The sequence below is a fragment of the Gymnoscopelus braueri genome (assembly GCF_963280865.1).
Source record: "Gymnoscopelus braueri genome assembly, chromosome: 15".
Classification (NCBI taxonomy): domain Eukaryota; kingdom Metazoa; phylum Chordata; class Actinopteri; order Myctophiformes; family Myctophidae; genus Gymnoscopelus; species Gymnoscopelus braueri.
The window spans coordinates 6,554,846-6,570,067 of NC_137620.1; the positions used below are offsets into that span (position 1 = coordinate 6,554,846).

Genomic DNA, 15,222 nt, shown 5'->3' on the forward strand with positions numbered 1-15,222 from the left:
TTTATTTTTTGTCTTGGGGTATACTGTGCAGTGGCAGCCATTGCTGAACTGGCTCCACCCTACAGGGATATTACAAGCCAGTGGTTCTCAAGATGCCATCTGGGGACCCCAGGGGTACTTCTTGAGGGGGTTCCAGGGAGTCCCCAGAAACATGTGTTATCAAAAATCTAAGTAGTTTTTTACCAGTTTTAAAACGTTAACCCTATTTTATGCTTGAGCTTGAGCTATGCTGGTGAGCTTTTGAAAAATGTGGAATATGTTTTTACATTTTTAACACAAATGTTCTCTTATGGGGGTCCCTGGAACAAAATAATTTCAGATGGGGGTCCGCAGCCAAATACATTTCAATTTGGGGGTCCTTGACTTGAAAATGTTTGAGAACCACTGTTCCAAACAATTCCTCTTGATTGCAAAACAGCAGTATGACGTATAGCAGCAACATGGGAATGCTAGAGGGGGTCCCTTTTGTCTCACCCTCAGCATCTATCCTGAGCTGGTGTCACAGGATTTTCTTAAAGATCTAAAAAGAAAAGATTTAAATAGAAAGCCTTTTATGCTTTCTTTTCACATAGGTCAGTGTAGAGACACAGAAAACCAAGGGTCAGAGAGAGAAGAGAGACATGCGAGACAAGATCCATCATCTATCCTGTGTTGGTGTGGCAGGATTCTCCAAACTAGCCCACATTTACCATTTACAATTTAGGCATTTAGCAGACGATCTTAATCAAGAGCGATTTACAGTGAGTAAGGAAAACACGAGGTAATACATCAAATGCATAACAATAGTAATCTTGGATCAGAGGTAAACCAAGAACCTATCATCAGTCTAAACATAATCTGTACATTGAAACCATACACACTGTGCCAGGTCTACAAATGAACCTGGCATCTGTCTACATAACATGCTCTCTAAGTTACATTTTAGCCTTTGCATAATCCTGCAAGGTCGTCGAGGCTATAGGGCAAGTGCTACGGTCTAAGGTGGAGTCTGAAGAGGTGAGTCTTTAGATTACGGCGGAAGATTGGGAGTGAGCGCACGGTGCAGATCAACAGTGTGGCAGCAATGGAGCGAGCCGAGGCGCTAAACCTATTCATTCCGGGAACGCATCTGTGTCATTTTAGATTTGACCTATAACCATTATTTCATACTTTGGCTATTCAAAAATAGCAGATATACAAGCTATGAGTTTGTAGATCTGCAATTTTGTTTTAATCTTGAAAATGTGTGCAAATCTATGAATATATATATTACTAAAGGGAACATTTTGGACTCAAACCTTTGCTTCTGGGGGTCCCTGGAACAAAATATTTTCAGATGGGGGTACGCAGCCAAAAACATATCATTTTAGGGGTCCTTGACATGAAAAAGCACCATTAATATAGCAACATACGTTTTTGGCTGTCTTGTGTGTTCGTTTCTTTCCCTTTTGGCCATTTTTTATCATCAAAAAGTGTAACTTCTGTTTAAATAGCAGATCTACAAGCACACAATACACGATGAAGAATATAATAGGGCTTTGAGTGGTTAAAAGCATAACAGACGTGAACATGGCTGATGTCGTGCTACCCAACTGTTGTTACAGATTAAATATGCAGATTAAATACGGTATGAGTTAGGAATGTAACTAAGGTTCTATGAAGAATGAAATGGAACAGCCCTTTTCAGCCACACAGCGAGAGCATCAGGTTTCTCTCTGCTCCCACACTGACACAATCCTGAGTGTTCTTTTAATTTGCTCTGAGGGCTCCATTTCTTTTCTCTCAGAGCCAAATTCACACTGGGGAGTTTTACAGTGTCGTTGATTACAACACCAGGGTTGGAAAGTCACAGTACATTGATAGGATTGCAGTAGACTATTTATATAAAAAAAAGGATGCCTTACATTTACACAGCGGTGGAAAGTAACTAAGAACATGTACTTGAGTACAATTTTGAGTTACTTTTTACTTTACCAGAGTATTTCCAATTTGCAATACTTTTAGTTCTACTCCACTACATCTCAGAGGTAAATATTGTACTTTTACTCCACTACAATTATTTGAACACTTGAAATGACTATATTATAAAAACATACATTAACCATTTTAGCCCTATTTTATACATAGGCTATTTGAAAATAGCAGATCTACAAGCTCACAACGTGTCGCAGCTTGTAGATCTGCTATTTTCAAACATTAGTACTTTTACTTTTGGTACTTTAAGTATATTTTGATGCCAATACTTTTGTACTTTTACTCAAGTGACATTTTGAACACAGGCCTTTTACTTGTAACAAAGTATTTTTATATTGTGGTATTGGTAAAATATCTGAGTACTTCTTCCACCACTGCATTTACACGCACACGTGCACACACGCACGCACGCACGCACACGCACACACACACACACACACACACACACACACACACACACACACACACACACACACACACACACACACACACACCTCAGCCAGCCACCATGACATCATCACACATCCGAAAAGTGACAGCACCACATTTCCCCCTTCTTCCCGTTTCCCTTAGTCATCTCCTCTGTCACTCTCCTCCTCCTCCGGTTTCTGTCCCCATGTTCTCTCTATCGTCCTCTCTCTCCTCTCACACTCCTCTATCCTCTCTGCTCCTCCTCTTCCTCACCTCTCTGCAGAGTGCTGTTCTGTGTGTGTGTGTGTGTGTGTGTGTGTGTGTGTGTGTGTGTGTGTGTGTGTGTGTGTGTGTGTGTGTGTGTGTGTGTGTGTGTGTGTGTGTGTGTGTGTGTGTGTGTGTGTGTGTGTGTGTGTGTGTGTGTGTATTCCTGTTACCTGGGGGACTGATTATCATCTCTCTCTCTCTCTCTCTCTCTCTCTCTCTCTCTCTCTCTCTCTGTCTCCCTCTCTGTCTCTCTCTCTCTCTATCTCTCTCTCTCTCTCTGTCTCCCTCTCTGTCTGTATATCTGTCTATCTGGATCTCTCTCTCTTGTCTCAGTGTGTGTGTGTGTGTGTGTGTGTGTGTGTGTGTGTGTGTGTGTGTGTGTGTGTGTGTGTGTGTGTGTGTGTGTGTGTGTGTGTGTGTGTGTGTGTGTGTGTGTGTGTGTGTGTGTGTGTGTGTGTGTGTGTGTGTGTGTGTGTGTCTCTCTCTGTCTTTCCCTCACTACTGTAGATGTATTGCTTTCTCTCACTGTCTGTCTGTCTGTCTGTCTGTCTGTCTGTCTGTCTGTCTGTCTGTCTGTCTGTCTGTCTGTCTGTCTGTCTGTCTGTCTGTCTGTCTGTCTGTCTGTCTGTCTCTCACCTACTCTCTCTCTTCTCTCTTTCCTTTCACATAGTCTTCAGTTCACGTCTCTCTCAACAACGATGATAATAACCTATGAGATAGGAATCTCTCTGTCTGTCTGTCTGTCTGGCTGGCTGTCTGGCTGTCTGGCTGTCTGTCTGTTATGTCCCTTTATTTCTATAGAGATCCCCATAGATTACTAAAGTGCACATTGAACACCAAGGCATCAGAAAACAACAGATCTTCAAGCTCACATGCGTTGCATCACAACACATTGTGAGCTTGTAGATCTGTTGTTTTAGCTATTGAAATATACTGACACATATTGAGAGTCTTTGACAAATTTGCCTATAATTACATGTCCAAAATGGGGACACCAGGAGGAAAGTGGTTAAAGCTGTCTGTGGGTTTTATAAATATCTAACCAATGAAAAGTATTAAAAAAGAGCTTGTGCCTAAATAATAACTACAATGGATCCACTGGGTTCTTCCGTAAAGACATATAAGAAACACGGCTCTCTAGGATGTGTGCATTCTAAGCACCATCTGCACCAGCATAACTGTGTTGATAGTGATGTCAGTGAATCCACCCACTGCTAGCTACAGTAGGTGTTCCATTGAATACCTCTGTCACACCAAGAAAGAGAGCTAATAGCCACTGGCACATGGACGCGCACGCACACACACGCATACACACACAGGCACACTCACGCACGCACGCGCACGCGCACACGCTCACTCGAACATAAATACTATACACACACAGCATGCAAAGGGGCATAAACAGTAGTATACAAACACTGCATGCATGTCCACATGGACACACAGTGACATACACACACATACATACACACACACAGATACTCATACACACAACTCGCCCACCTACAGCCACCCACCCACAACAGCAGACACACATACAGTACATACATCAGAAACAGCATCAGACGCACATTACTCACAGGCGGGGACAAAGGCTCCCTAACGCACACGCATGCGTACGTGTGCGCGTGGCTGCACACACATACATACACACACACACACACAAACACACAGACACACACACACGCACGCAGAGCTGAGACAAACGTCATCTCACCGGCATGGAAGCACAGTCACCACTCAGGCTGAATATCAATACGTCCCTGATCAGCTGGCAGACAGGATGAGAGGAGAGAGAGAGAGAGAGAGAGAGAGAGAGAGGGAGAGAGAGGGAGAGAGGGAGAGAGGGAGAGAGAGGGGTTGCATTGGCATGTGAATCAGCTGTTCGTTGCTTCGCAGCAGAGTCTAGGATGCTAGGAGCTATAGCATTGGTCTGAAATCCCAACTCCCCTTTCTCTCTCTCTCCGTCGCTCTCTCTCTCTCTCTCTCTCTCTCTCTCTCTCTCTCTCTCTCTCTCTCTCTCTCTCTCTCTCTCTCTCCTCTCTCTCTGCACCCCCCACCCCCTTTCTCTCTCCCTGTCTGCTGTCCCCATCCCTCTCTCGCCCTTTTCCTCTCTCTCTCTGTCTGGGTAATCCATTCTCTCTCTCTCTCTCTCTCTCTCTCTCTCTCTCTCTCTCTCTCTCTCTCTCTCTCTCTCTCTCTCAGTAGCTCCACCCTCTCTCCTCAGACTCTGTACCTCATTCCCTCTGGTCTTCTCCTGACCCTCTGGAGCCCTTTTCTTACAATATCTTTCAGAGATACAGTGTGTGTGTGTGTGTGTGTGTGTGTGTGTGTGTGTGTGTGTGTGTGTGTGTGTGTGTGTGTGTGTGTGTGTGTGTGCGTGCGTGCGTGCGTGCGTGCGTGCGTGCGTGCGTGCGTGCGTGCGTGCGTGCGTGCGTGCGTGCGTGCGTGCGTGCGTGCGTGCGTGCGTGCGTGCGTGCGTGCGTGCGTGCGTGCGTGCGTGCGTGCGTGCGTGCGTGCGTGCGTGCGTGCGTGCGTGCGTGCGTGTGCGCGTGTCATACCCCACACTGTTCCCTATTATTCTCGTCGCCTTCCGGTACGCCAGGTTCCCACAGATCAACAAGCAAAATAGGCCAGTCATTCACACGTGCACTAAAAGACAACAGCATTCCCAACAGAGCCAAGCGCTTTCTGGAAGACGTTGCATTGTCATTGTTTCGATTCACTCTTGTGCTGCACTGTACAGTAGGCTATAGTTCCGCTCCCCCAAGAAACCTGGACTGTTTTAGTTGGGATTCTTTTGCTGCAATCTGAAGGAATGGTCATAATAATATTGTCACTGTCGAGCAGAAACCTTGTATCTCCATATTTAATTTCATTGAAAATGTATGTCCTGTTTTACGCTTTGTTGTAGCTGATCTACAAGTTCACAATGTGTCGTGATGCGACTCTTGTAGATAACGTGTTTCAATGCGACGCACTGGACAGTCGCTGATCCACCGCTTATCCAATGGAATTCCCTCTCGGCACGACACACCCTCTGTGACACTGGTTCTCAAAGTGGTGTTCAAGGACCCCCAGGGGTCCTCGAGGGGGTTCATGGGCATCCCCAGCAAACAAAGAGGAACCGTTTAAACACTTGTCAAACACTGTCAAAGATTTGACATGGGGTTTTCAAAAGGGGGTCCCCTTTTTATCTGATCGGTCGGACAGTGCTCGTAGTTAAGCACGATACAGTCAGACAGACACGCGCACACACACACACACACACACACACACACACACCCAAGTTCGGTGCATCACAGCACTGATTGAATATTTGGACAATGTCATGGTTGCTATGGTAGCAGAGATGAAAATGCATTCTTACTTGAGTTGTTATCCATGACTGACTAACTCTACAGCGGATGTGTCTGCCTCTCTTACTGTTAATCTCTAACTCTAACTTGCTGAACAAACTCCCAGAAAACTGCAGCAGGTCTGCTTCTACTCTTATTTCTTTTAAAACACAACTAAAGACCTTTCTGTTTGCCGCTCCCTTTATTTGAGTTACAGTACCTTTCTTTTGTTTTCTTTTTCTTTCTCTTCTGCACTGTAATTGTATCACGCTTGTGTCACGCTTGTGATAATTAACAGAAAAGATTATTTATGAATAATGGTACTGTACCTTGGTTACGCCCAACTCTTTTACCTTTATAATGTAATGATCAGTGTTCATAATCATTCAGCCAAGAACACAGTGGAACTCAAATCGCTCACACAACGTCTTATACAACCGTCCACTGTGTTGTGCAATAAAACACCAAGCAGCTCTGCAGAAGTAAGCCCCAAAATATCCATGTAATTTGATAGATCTAATTGTGTGTTCTCCAATGAAGGTGCACAAAAGGAGCTCTCTTTATTAAGGCCGAGACCAGTTGGCCGAGACCAGTGATGTAAAGTAACCAAGTACATTTACTCAAGTACTGTACGTAAGTAAACTTTTGAGGTATTTTTTCGTTACTGGAGTATTTCCAATTTCCAGTACTTTTACTTCTACTCCACTACATCTCAGAGGCAAATATTGTACATTTACTCCACTACAATTATTTGAAAACTTGAGTTACTAGTTACTTTGTGGAATTTGATTATATACATTTCGGCCATTTGAAAATAGCAGATCTACAAGCTCACGATGCGACGCATTGTGAGCTTGCCTGCTATTTTCAAAGGATTTTTATACATTTTATACATTCGAAAACTTCTTTTCGAATGTAATTCTGCATAATAAGTATACTTTCTACTTTTGGTACATTAAGTACATTTTGATACCATGTACTTATACTTATGTACTTTTACTCAAATAAATGTTGAATTCCGGACTTTTACTTGACTTTTTTTTCTGATTTTCTGTTTCCAAATGAGTGGCGGTACTTCAGTGGTCTACTGGCAGTGTGCACAACACATTTGCCACAGATAGGTCCAGCGGTTTGTGCGATTAGCTCCAGATGCACAGACACACAGACACACAGACACACAGACACACAGACTCACAGACACACAGACCCCCTTTTGGACGGCTAGCCTCCTGCAGAGCCACGGCGCACATTTTCAGCGGGGATCGTATGATGCAGAATAAATGGCCAGTTCCACAAACAGCAACGCTTTGCATTTTGACTTGAATTCTCACCGTTGAGGACGAGTGGCGCAGCTCGTTTCACCCGCATCTGTGTGTTGACCATCTGGGGCCGCCCCGTCTTCTTGGAGCTCCGCTGGCGAGCCACCACCTTGGCCACGTGGGCCGTCTCACTGGCCACCGAGGCCAGGTACACCGCCTGGAGAGAACACAATACAGAGAGGGTGAGCGTGACGTGGGGACAGCAGTAGGCCTGTTACAATTATTACATAATCACCTAATCGCAATTATTTGAGATAATCGCAATCATTTTTTGCATAAAAGTAATAGTAATAATGTTTGAGCTTGTAGATCGGCTATTTCCACTATTCAAGTTTTTTTATAAAGTATAAAAGTTATTAAATTATGTAAGTTATTTGTCATATCTGCCCTGTGCACTGCAATGTTTACGACAAAACGCAATTAAATGGTTAAAGAGGTGGTGCCATGGTTTTGCACTTTTTCTGTTTTTCATGTGTCTATGAGGTTGATAGAACTTCCTAAAGCCCCCCGGTGGTGTTTTTATGGTGTTTTATGTCTTCTCTGACTATTTGGAGTTTCTTCCTGGAGGCTGAAACCTTGAGGGTCAAACGTGCCAATAGAGAAACAGCGCTTTAGTGACATCACAAAGCATACCCTCCCCCTCATTATCATAACACAACAGGTGTGGGCATGAGGAGGAGGAGGGACAAGGACAGGTGGGTGGTGCTAAGGTGGTGGAGGAGGTGCTAAGGTGAGAACCAGGTATACTTAATGAACTGGAGGCGTGTCCACATAAAAACATAATTTTAACAATTTCTGTACACTTTTTTGTTGTTGAAAAAAATCCTTACATAATAATAATACCTTATGATCAGGTTTTAGGGTTGAAAAATATCATGGCACCCCATCTTTAATCGCAATTACTTGAGCGACAACTAATCGTCAAATAAAATGTTAATAATGTTGACAGCCCTAGACAGCAGTGTAGCAGACCCATGCAGAATCAGTGCATGGGTCAGTAAGCTATCAGATCGCTCTGGCTGCCAGATAATCATTTTTGTCATCGACCTCATGGATCTTTGCTGTTGTCATAGTAACCAGCGTTTTAGATGACTTGGATTTAACCACTCGAGTCCTATTTTTTATGCTTAGTTATAGGGCAGTGTTTCACAAAACAGTGAAAATAGCAGATCTACAAGCTCACACTAGATTTTTTTGGGGGGGAAATATAAATGAAATTAACATTTTCAAATTAAAATCTAATAATGATATATTAATTATAATAACACAATAGGGACACCATGGGTTGAAAGTGAAAGTGGTTAGTGCCAACCGCACTGACTTTGAACTGAGGCAATGGCTAATGATTTCATTCTAAAAACAAGCAAGACCTTTGCACAACTACAAAACTACAGGTACGTTGGAGTATAGACCAGTGGTTCTCAAACTTTTTCATGTCAAAGACCCCCACAATGTTATGAATTTGGCTGCGGACCCCCATCTTCAAAATATGTTGTGCCAGGGTCCTCCAGAAGCAAAGATTTGAGTAAAAAAAAAGCACATCCACAAGCTCTTATGAGCTTGTATATCTGCTATTTTTGAATAGCCAAGGTATAGAATATGGTTAAAGTGGTTAAAATTAGTGTGACTGGCTCACTTAATTATAATGGGGCACAGTGGGGACCCCTTGGAACCATCCCCAAGGACCCCTGGGGTCCCCGGCCCCCACTTTGAGAACCAATTGAGCAGACCAAGGGCTGATCAACGCAGAAGAAAAGCTCCCACAGTCATCAAATGCAAAAAAAAATAAGGTTTTAATGTGAAACACAACGTTTTGGGTCCGGAGTCGGAGAGCTTCATCAGGTTATCTATTTATAACCAAGATAACCTGATAAACGTCTCCGGACCGAAACGGTGTTTCACATTAAAACTAATGATTCAATCCTGCCATATTCTGCCATAGAGGTAAGTGGCTATTTTTGGAATGGATTCTATCTAGACGGCATTCTGAGCGCACACCTCTGAGACGAAGACAGCTTCATGTGGGGAGAACTGGCGAGAGAAAGTGTGTCAAGTGTATGTGCGTCTGCTGCCACACGTTACTTTTGGGTGTGGGCACACGTGCTTGCATATGTTTTTGCACATGCAATGTGCATTAACCCATTCAAAAATGCATCTCTCTGTCATTTTTAGATTTCTTTGGGCTATTCAAAAATAGCAGATATACAAGCTCATAGCTCATGAGCTTGTAGATCTGCAATCTTTTGGGAAAAAAACGTGGAAAATGTGTGCAAATCTTTGAATATATATATTTTTAAAGCGAACATTTGTAACTAAAATTTTTGCTTCTGGGGGATTCTACAAATGTCTTCTAAATCCAAACAGTTTTTTTTTTTAAGTATTTGGCCGTGGACCCCCATCTCAAAATATTTAGTTCCAGGGACCCCCAGAAGTTGTAACAGAGTTAAAAATGTTCGCTTTAAAAAACATATATTCAAAGATTTGCACACATTTTCACTATTTTTCTAAAATAGCAGATCTACAAGTTCATAGCGCGGCACTCGGTGCCACGCTATGAGCTTGTATATATCTGCAATTTTTGAATAGCCAAAGAAATCTTAAAATGGCACAGATGCGTCTCTTAATGGGTTAAACATCCATCCAAATATGAATTCAGCACCTTGTATTCAGTCCACTGATCATCCATCCAGCCAACACGTATGTAATGTATGTAAAATGTGTCAAAATGTGAATGTAACATGAATGTACATTTTTCGCATTCAGGGGCAATCCGAGTGGTTAGGGTGGATATTATAAGGGCACAAATAGCATGCCCTTACATTTACATTTCATGTGTGTCTCCCTCCACTTTCACTGTTAATTAAAGACTTGATAGAATAACTCTCACTCAGTCCATACTTCTATCTAACCATCCATCCAGCCATGGAAAGATTAAGTGGAAGAACTGTGTAGTGTGAGTTTATTGAAAGATGTAGTGTGGGTAAACGTACCCAGTCAACCATCCTTCACCATTACATTCCATATCCATCATACATCATCTATCCTTCCATCCTTCTATCCATGATCCAGAATAGAACGATCCATCCACTTTCACTGACAAAGGCCTGATAGTAATAACTGTCATTCAGTCCATCCTTCTATCTAACCATCCATCCATCCATGGAAAGATTAAGTGAAAGAACTGTGGAGTGTGAGTTTATTGAAAAGTGTAGTAGTGTGTGTGTAAATGTCCATCCGCCCAGCCAGCCAACCATCCATCACCACAACATTCCATAATCGTACTTATGTCCATCCATCTATTTATCCATTTATATTATGTTTTCGCCCATGTCTGTCTGTCTCTCTGTTTGTCTGTCTGTCTGGATCTAATCTCACAAACTGCTGGATTGATCAGTGCCAAGGTATTTGTGCTCTTTGCCAGCAGGCCATGGAAGACACTCAACCCAAAGACCATTCAAACCGGCCTCATGGTTGGTGCTATAACAGCCTACTTTACGTTTTGGCCTTTAAAAAACTCTGCTCTATTTCTTGTCATAGCCTATATCATGAACGCAACATCCAACCCCAAATTGGATTTGGACTCCCAGGGGTCCTTGATGGGGCTCCCCATATAAATGATTGATAGTTGGGAACTAAAATGAATTAGACGTTTTTAACTCTGAGAGTGTACAAATGCGTCATGGGGGGCCGTGGTCAAAATGCATACCAAACTGGGGGGTCCTTGAAATCAAAACGTTTAAGACAGGAAGGACAGGTATAATGTGACTAAGTAAGTAGAGAGAGGCTTATTGTCGGTATCAGCCAAGAATGCAGGATTCTATCCCCGTTTCAATGTGCTAGACGGATTGCTGAGGTGGAGCACAACATCTACCGTCAGCTCCCAGTACTCATACGCTGAGTTGGCGGTGCCCGGGATCGAAATCATGACATTTAGTCCAAAGGCGACTGTTCTACCGACTGAGCTATACCCGGACAAGTGACTAAACATCTACCCAGCCCTTGTTATCCCCTCACCTCTCCAGATCGGTTGCGCTCCACGCGCACCACGGTGGGCATGCTGGCCAGCAGGGAGTCCAGGTGGTTGTGACCCACCAGTTTGTGCGGGATCTGCTCCCCCGTCAGCTCCTTGTACTCCGCCTGCAGGCGGGACAGCGACACTCCGCCCTTGTTGGCCTGGAGCACGGCCCGAAGCATCTTCTTCACCACTTCCACGTCAGCCATCTACAGCAACAACAAAGTTGTGGAAAAAAGTAAAGTTTTAACCCATTAAGACCTGAGGCCGATTCTAAAAAAGAATCGTGCCAAGGACCCCCAAAATGATATGTAGTTGGCCGGGAGGACCCCCCCATCTGAATTTTTTTTGAGCCAGGGACCCCCAGAAGAGAAGATCTGTGTTTGAAAAAAATCCAAATTATTCAAAAACAATTCATATATCTGATATTTTTGAGAACCACTGTTCTAAACCACTGTTCTAAATCCTTTTTAGGAGGCAGGTTAAAAATCGGGACACATCAGCTGCATATTTGTCGATAACGAGATTGTCAAAAAAGATAAATAAAGACCGACATGTTGGCCAAAAGAATATATCAGTCTGGCTCTAAGCACAATACAAACAGTAAATGCAACTTAGATGTGTGTGTCTAGCCTAGAGGTGTGCATAGTTGAACCTTGTGGCTGTGTTTTAAGCACCCTCTGGTGGTCACATTGGCAGATAGAGTGACATGCATACAAACAGACAGGTAACTATAAACAAAATACAGCAAAAGGAGATGTATTTCTGACTATCCCAAAGGATATTCACAAGCATTAAGGGTCATATACTTGGTTACAAACCGGTGTCGCACACTGATAATAGCTGATCTACAAGCTCACAAGTCGTTGTGAGCTTGTAGATCTGCTATTTTCGGCATGCGACACGGCACACAACCAAGTATAAGTCAGGTATTATGCAAAGCTAAAAACTGTCTACCATCTATTATCAAGCCACTGCCAGCAAAGAGTGTGAATTTATATAGGACACACTGTATCATATAACAGCCATATAATACACTCTGTCAAATATGATACACTGTTGTCACTAGTGTATACATATACTGTGTTATCTTATGTAGTATTTGAATAATTACACTATTTCCAGCAGTATTTGCAGCATTTGCATACTGTTCACATTAGACCTGCACACACACAGAAGTATGCCTGCAGCATACTGATGCAATCCAGTGCCAACAAGCTGGCAGTGTGAACTTGATATTCACCACAGCAGTATAGCTGCAGGTGTATTGGGTTTACCTGTGAGACACAGTGGTGGCTTGTCTGGCAGGTTTTCTTTCTTTTTCCCCCCTTTTTATTCTAAACACTTCTAAGATTTCCAACTTAACAATGTTGTGTTTTAGCATTTGAATCACAGCCAAGCCCGATATTATGTCATATGCTTCTAATTTGAGCATTGTTAATGTTTTTCTTTGTCAACAGTACGTGAGTATGTGGGGATCTCATTTGAAACAGAACTGAAGCCGTTGGCCTTTATGGGCGATCCATTTTAGAGGACCTTGTATTGTAAACTGTACTTCAATGTGCTTTTTCCATCTTTCTAAATAAAGTATTCAATAAATCAAACACATGATCTGCCATATAGGCTAGCCTATTTGAACACTACGAATCAAGTGAATTTTATTTATCTGGATTGACATTTTCAAAAAGCCTAAAATGAAAAGTCTAAAATAGGACAAAATAATGATAATAGTAATAGCCATAGAGTATGTACAACATATTCCTGAATCCTAAAGGGACGTGTAGGGGTTCACACTCAGTGAGCAGCAAATCACATGGCAACTTTAAATGGAAATCACTCACACGCATAGGTTTCCCTTTTAAAGAAAGGAAAGGGAAAGTAAACAAAGTTCTGGCTTATAGTTGGGACTCTTGGGAGACACTCCCTCTCAACCACTTCAACTTCAGATCTTGTATAATCAGCAGCCTTGACAACTGCTAGAATAGCCACCAAAATGTTTGCACACTCAAATACACTCTTTAAGTACAATTCAACACTGGCTGTGGAATAACCCAGTGTGGAATAACCCAGTGTTGCAGTGATGGGTGTCACGCAGTAGTCAGTGGTGGAAAAAGTACACATTGTTTACTTAGGTAAACGTATCAATACTGCAATGTAGAAATACTCTGTTACAAGTAAAAGTCCAGAATTCAAAATTTACTTGAGTAAAAGTACAAAAGTATTGGCATCAAAATGTACTTAAAGTACCAAAAGTAAAAGTAGCCTACTCATTATGCAGAATGTGCCATTTCACAAGTTACAAATAAAGAAATATTTTGAAAATAGCCAATCTACAAGCTCATGCATTGTGAGCTTGTAGATCGGCTATTTTCAAATGGCCTAAATGTATATAAGGCTGAAGTGGTTACTGCCTGATGATAATAATAACAACAATAAAATAACAAAAGTAAAATATTTGCCTCTGAGATGTAGTGGAGTAGAAGTAGAAGTAGCCTACTGAAAATTTGAAATGCTCCAGTACAGTAAAGACATACGTACCTCAAAACTGTACTTAAGTACAGTACTTGAGTAAATGTACTTAGTTACTTTACACCTCTCTCTCTCTCTCTCTCTCTCTCTCTCTCTCTCTCTCTCTCTCTCTCTCTCTCTCTCTCTCTCTCTCTCTCTCTCTCTCTCTCTCTCTCTCTCTCTCTCTCTCTCTCTCTCTCTCTCTCTCTCTCTCTCTCTCTCTCTCTCTCTCTCTCTGTGTAGGAATGCACAGACACAGCGGACAGGACATAGTAGCAGGCAGCCAGTGACGTAATGCGCCACAGACAGTGCCATTCCACACCCTGCATCTGATCCGTGCCAGAGAGAGTTGAAATAAAGTTGTCCTGCCTTGGGGATGTGAACAAAATAAAAGACTTTTGTCACTTTAACAAAGCGATCGCTCGCACTCGCAGCCTAGGCCAGCATGGGTCATGGGATCGGCATCGGCATGATGTGTCACTAAAGTCAACATTTAATTGTTGCGCAGCGCGATGATCCGAGTTCCGTACTGCTGTCACCAGCATTATCCCATGTCTCCCAGACAGCGATCGAAAGAAAGAAAGAAAGAAAGAGTCTTTACTCTTTTGCATGATCAGACAAAATAAAGACGAAAGTTTAGAATGAATAAAATAGAAAAAGTATAAGTTATAAGCTACCTTGTCCACAACAGACGGGACGGTGTTTTGTCACTTTCCAGATCGCTGTCACTGTGGTTTAGTGTCGTCCTGGGCTGGCTGTCAGTGTGATCACCCAGTGATCGCCCCAGCGGCCGTTCCTAGTGTCGCTGCACCGTGTCTCTCTGCCCTCACTCCCTGCCGGCCGGCCGCTTCAGTCACGCCGCATCTCATCCGCCTTCCTGATTGGTCTGCGTGGCTAATTACAAGGCGCAGGCGCCGAGAGACAAAGAGGACAGTTCCAGAGCGGACCAGTGACCACATAGAATTAGGAGTGGCTTTTTTACACTTTAAATCAACTATTAGGCTAGTGTAGGGGTGGGCAACTTTGATGATGGAGAGGGCCACTATATTTCCACACTCACTCCAGAGGAGCCACATTATACTGTTGGACAGACATTCTATGTCACACAAAAGTAGCAAAAATAACCGATCTACAAGCTCAAAGTGTAGCACTGCAATGCGTTTTGAGCTTGTAGATCGGCTATTTTTGCTATTTATTTATTGGAATCCTATTTTATTTTTTTTGCTATTTTTGAATTGGAATCCTGAAAAGTAACATTTGTATTTAATTTCAAATGCATTTAGTTATAGGCCTACTTATGTGAACTTTTTGAACTTTTTCTAATATAGACGTAATTAAAGCGGGTCATGTTTGCATGTTTGGAATTGTAACAGCTGAAATCAATAATATATCAGTATTCCGATATTAACTTGCA

At 42.7% G+C, this 15,222-nt stretch overlaps 1 protein-coding gene across 1 annotated transcript in view; it reads right to left on the reverse strand.

The window, feature by feature from the left end:
• The window catches only part of tdrd7b (tudor domain containing 7 b), a 48,116-nt gene extending 33,493 nt beyond the window's left edge, over positions 1-14,623 (reverse strand). Inside the window, exons 1-3 of the mRNA XM_080451376.1 lie at positions 14,486-14,623; positions 11,303-11,509; positions 7,301-7,445 (exon numbers count right to left, since the gene is read on the reverse strand). Coding sequence (XP_080307502.1) covers positions 7,301-7,445; positions 11,303-11,509 — 352 coding nt within the window. The 5' untranslated portion in view covers positions 14,486-14,623. The remainder of the gene's footprint in view (positions 1-7,300; positions 7,446-11,302; positions 11,510-14,485) is intronic.
• Positions 14,624-15,222: the final 599 nt, after the last annotated feature.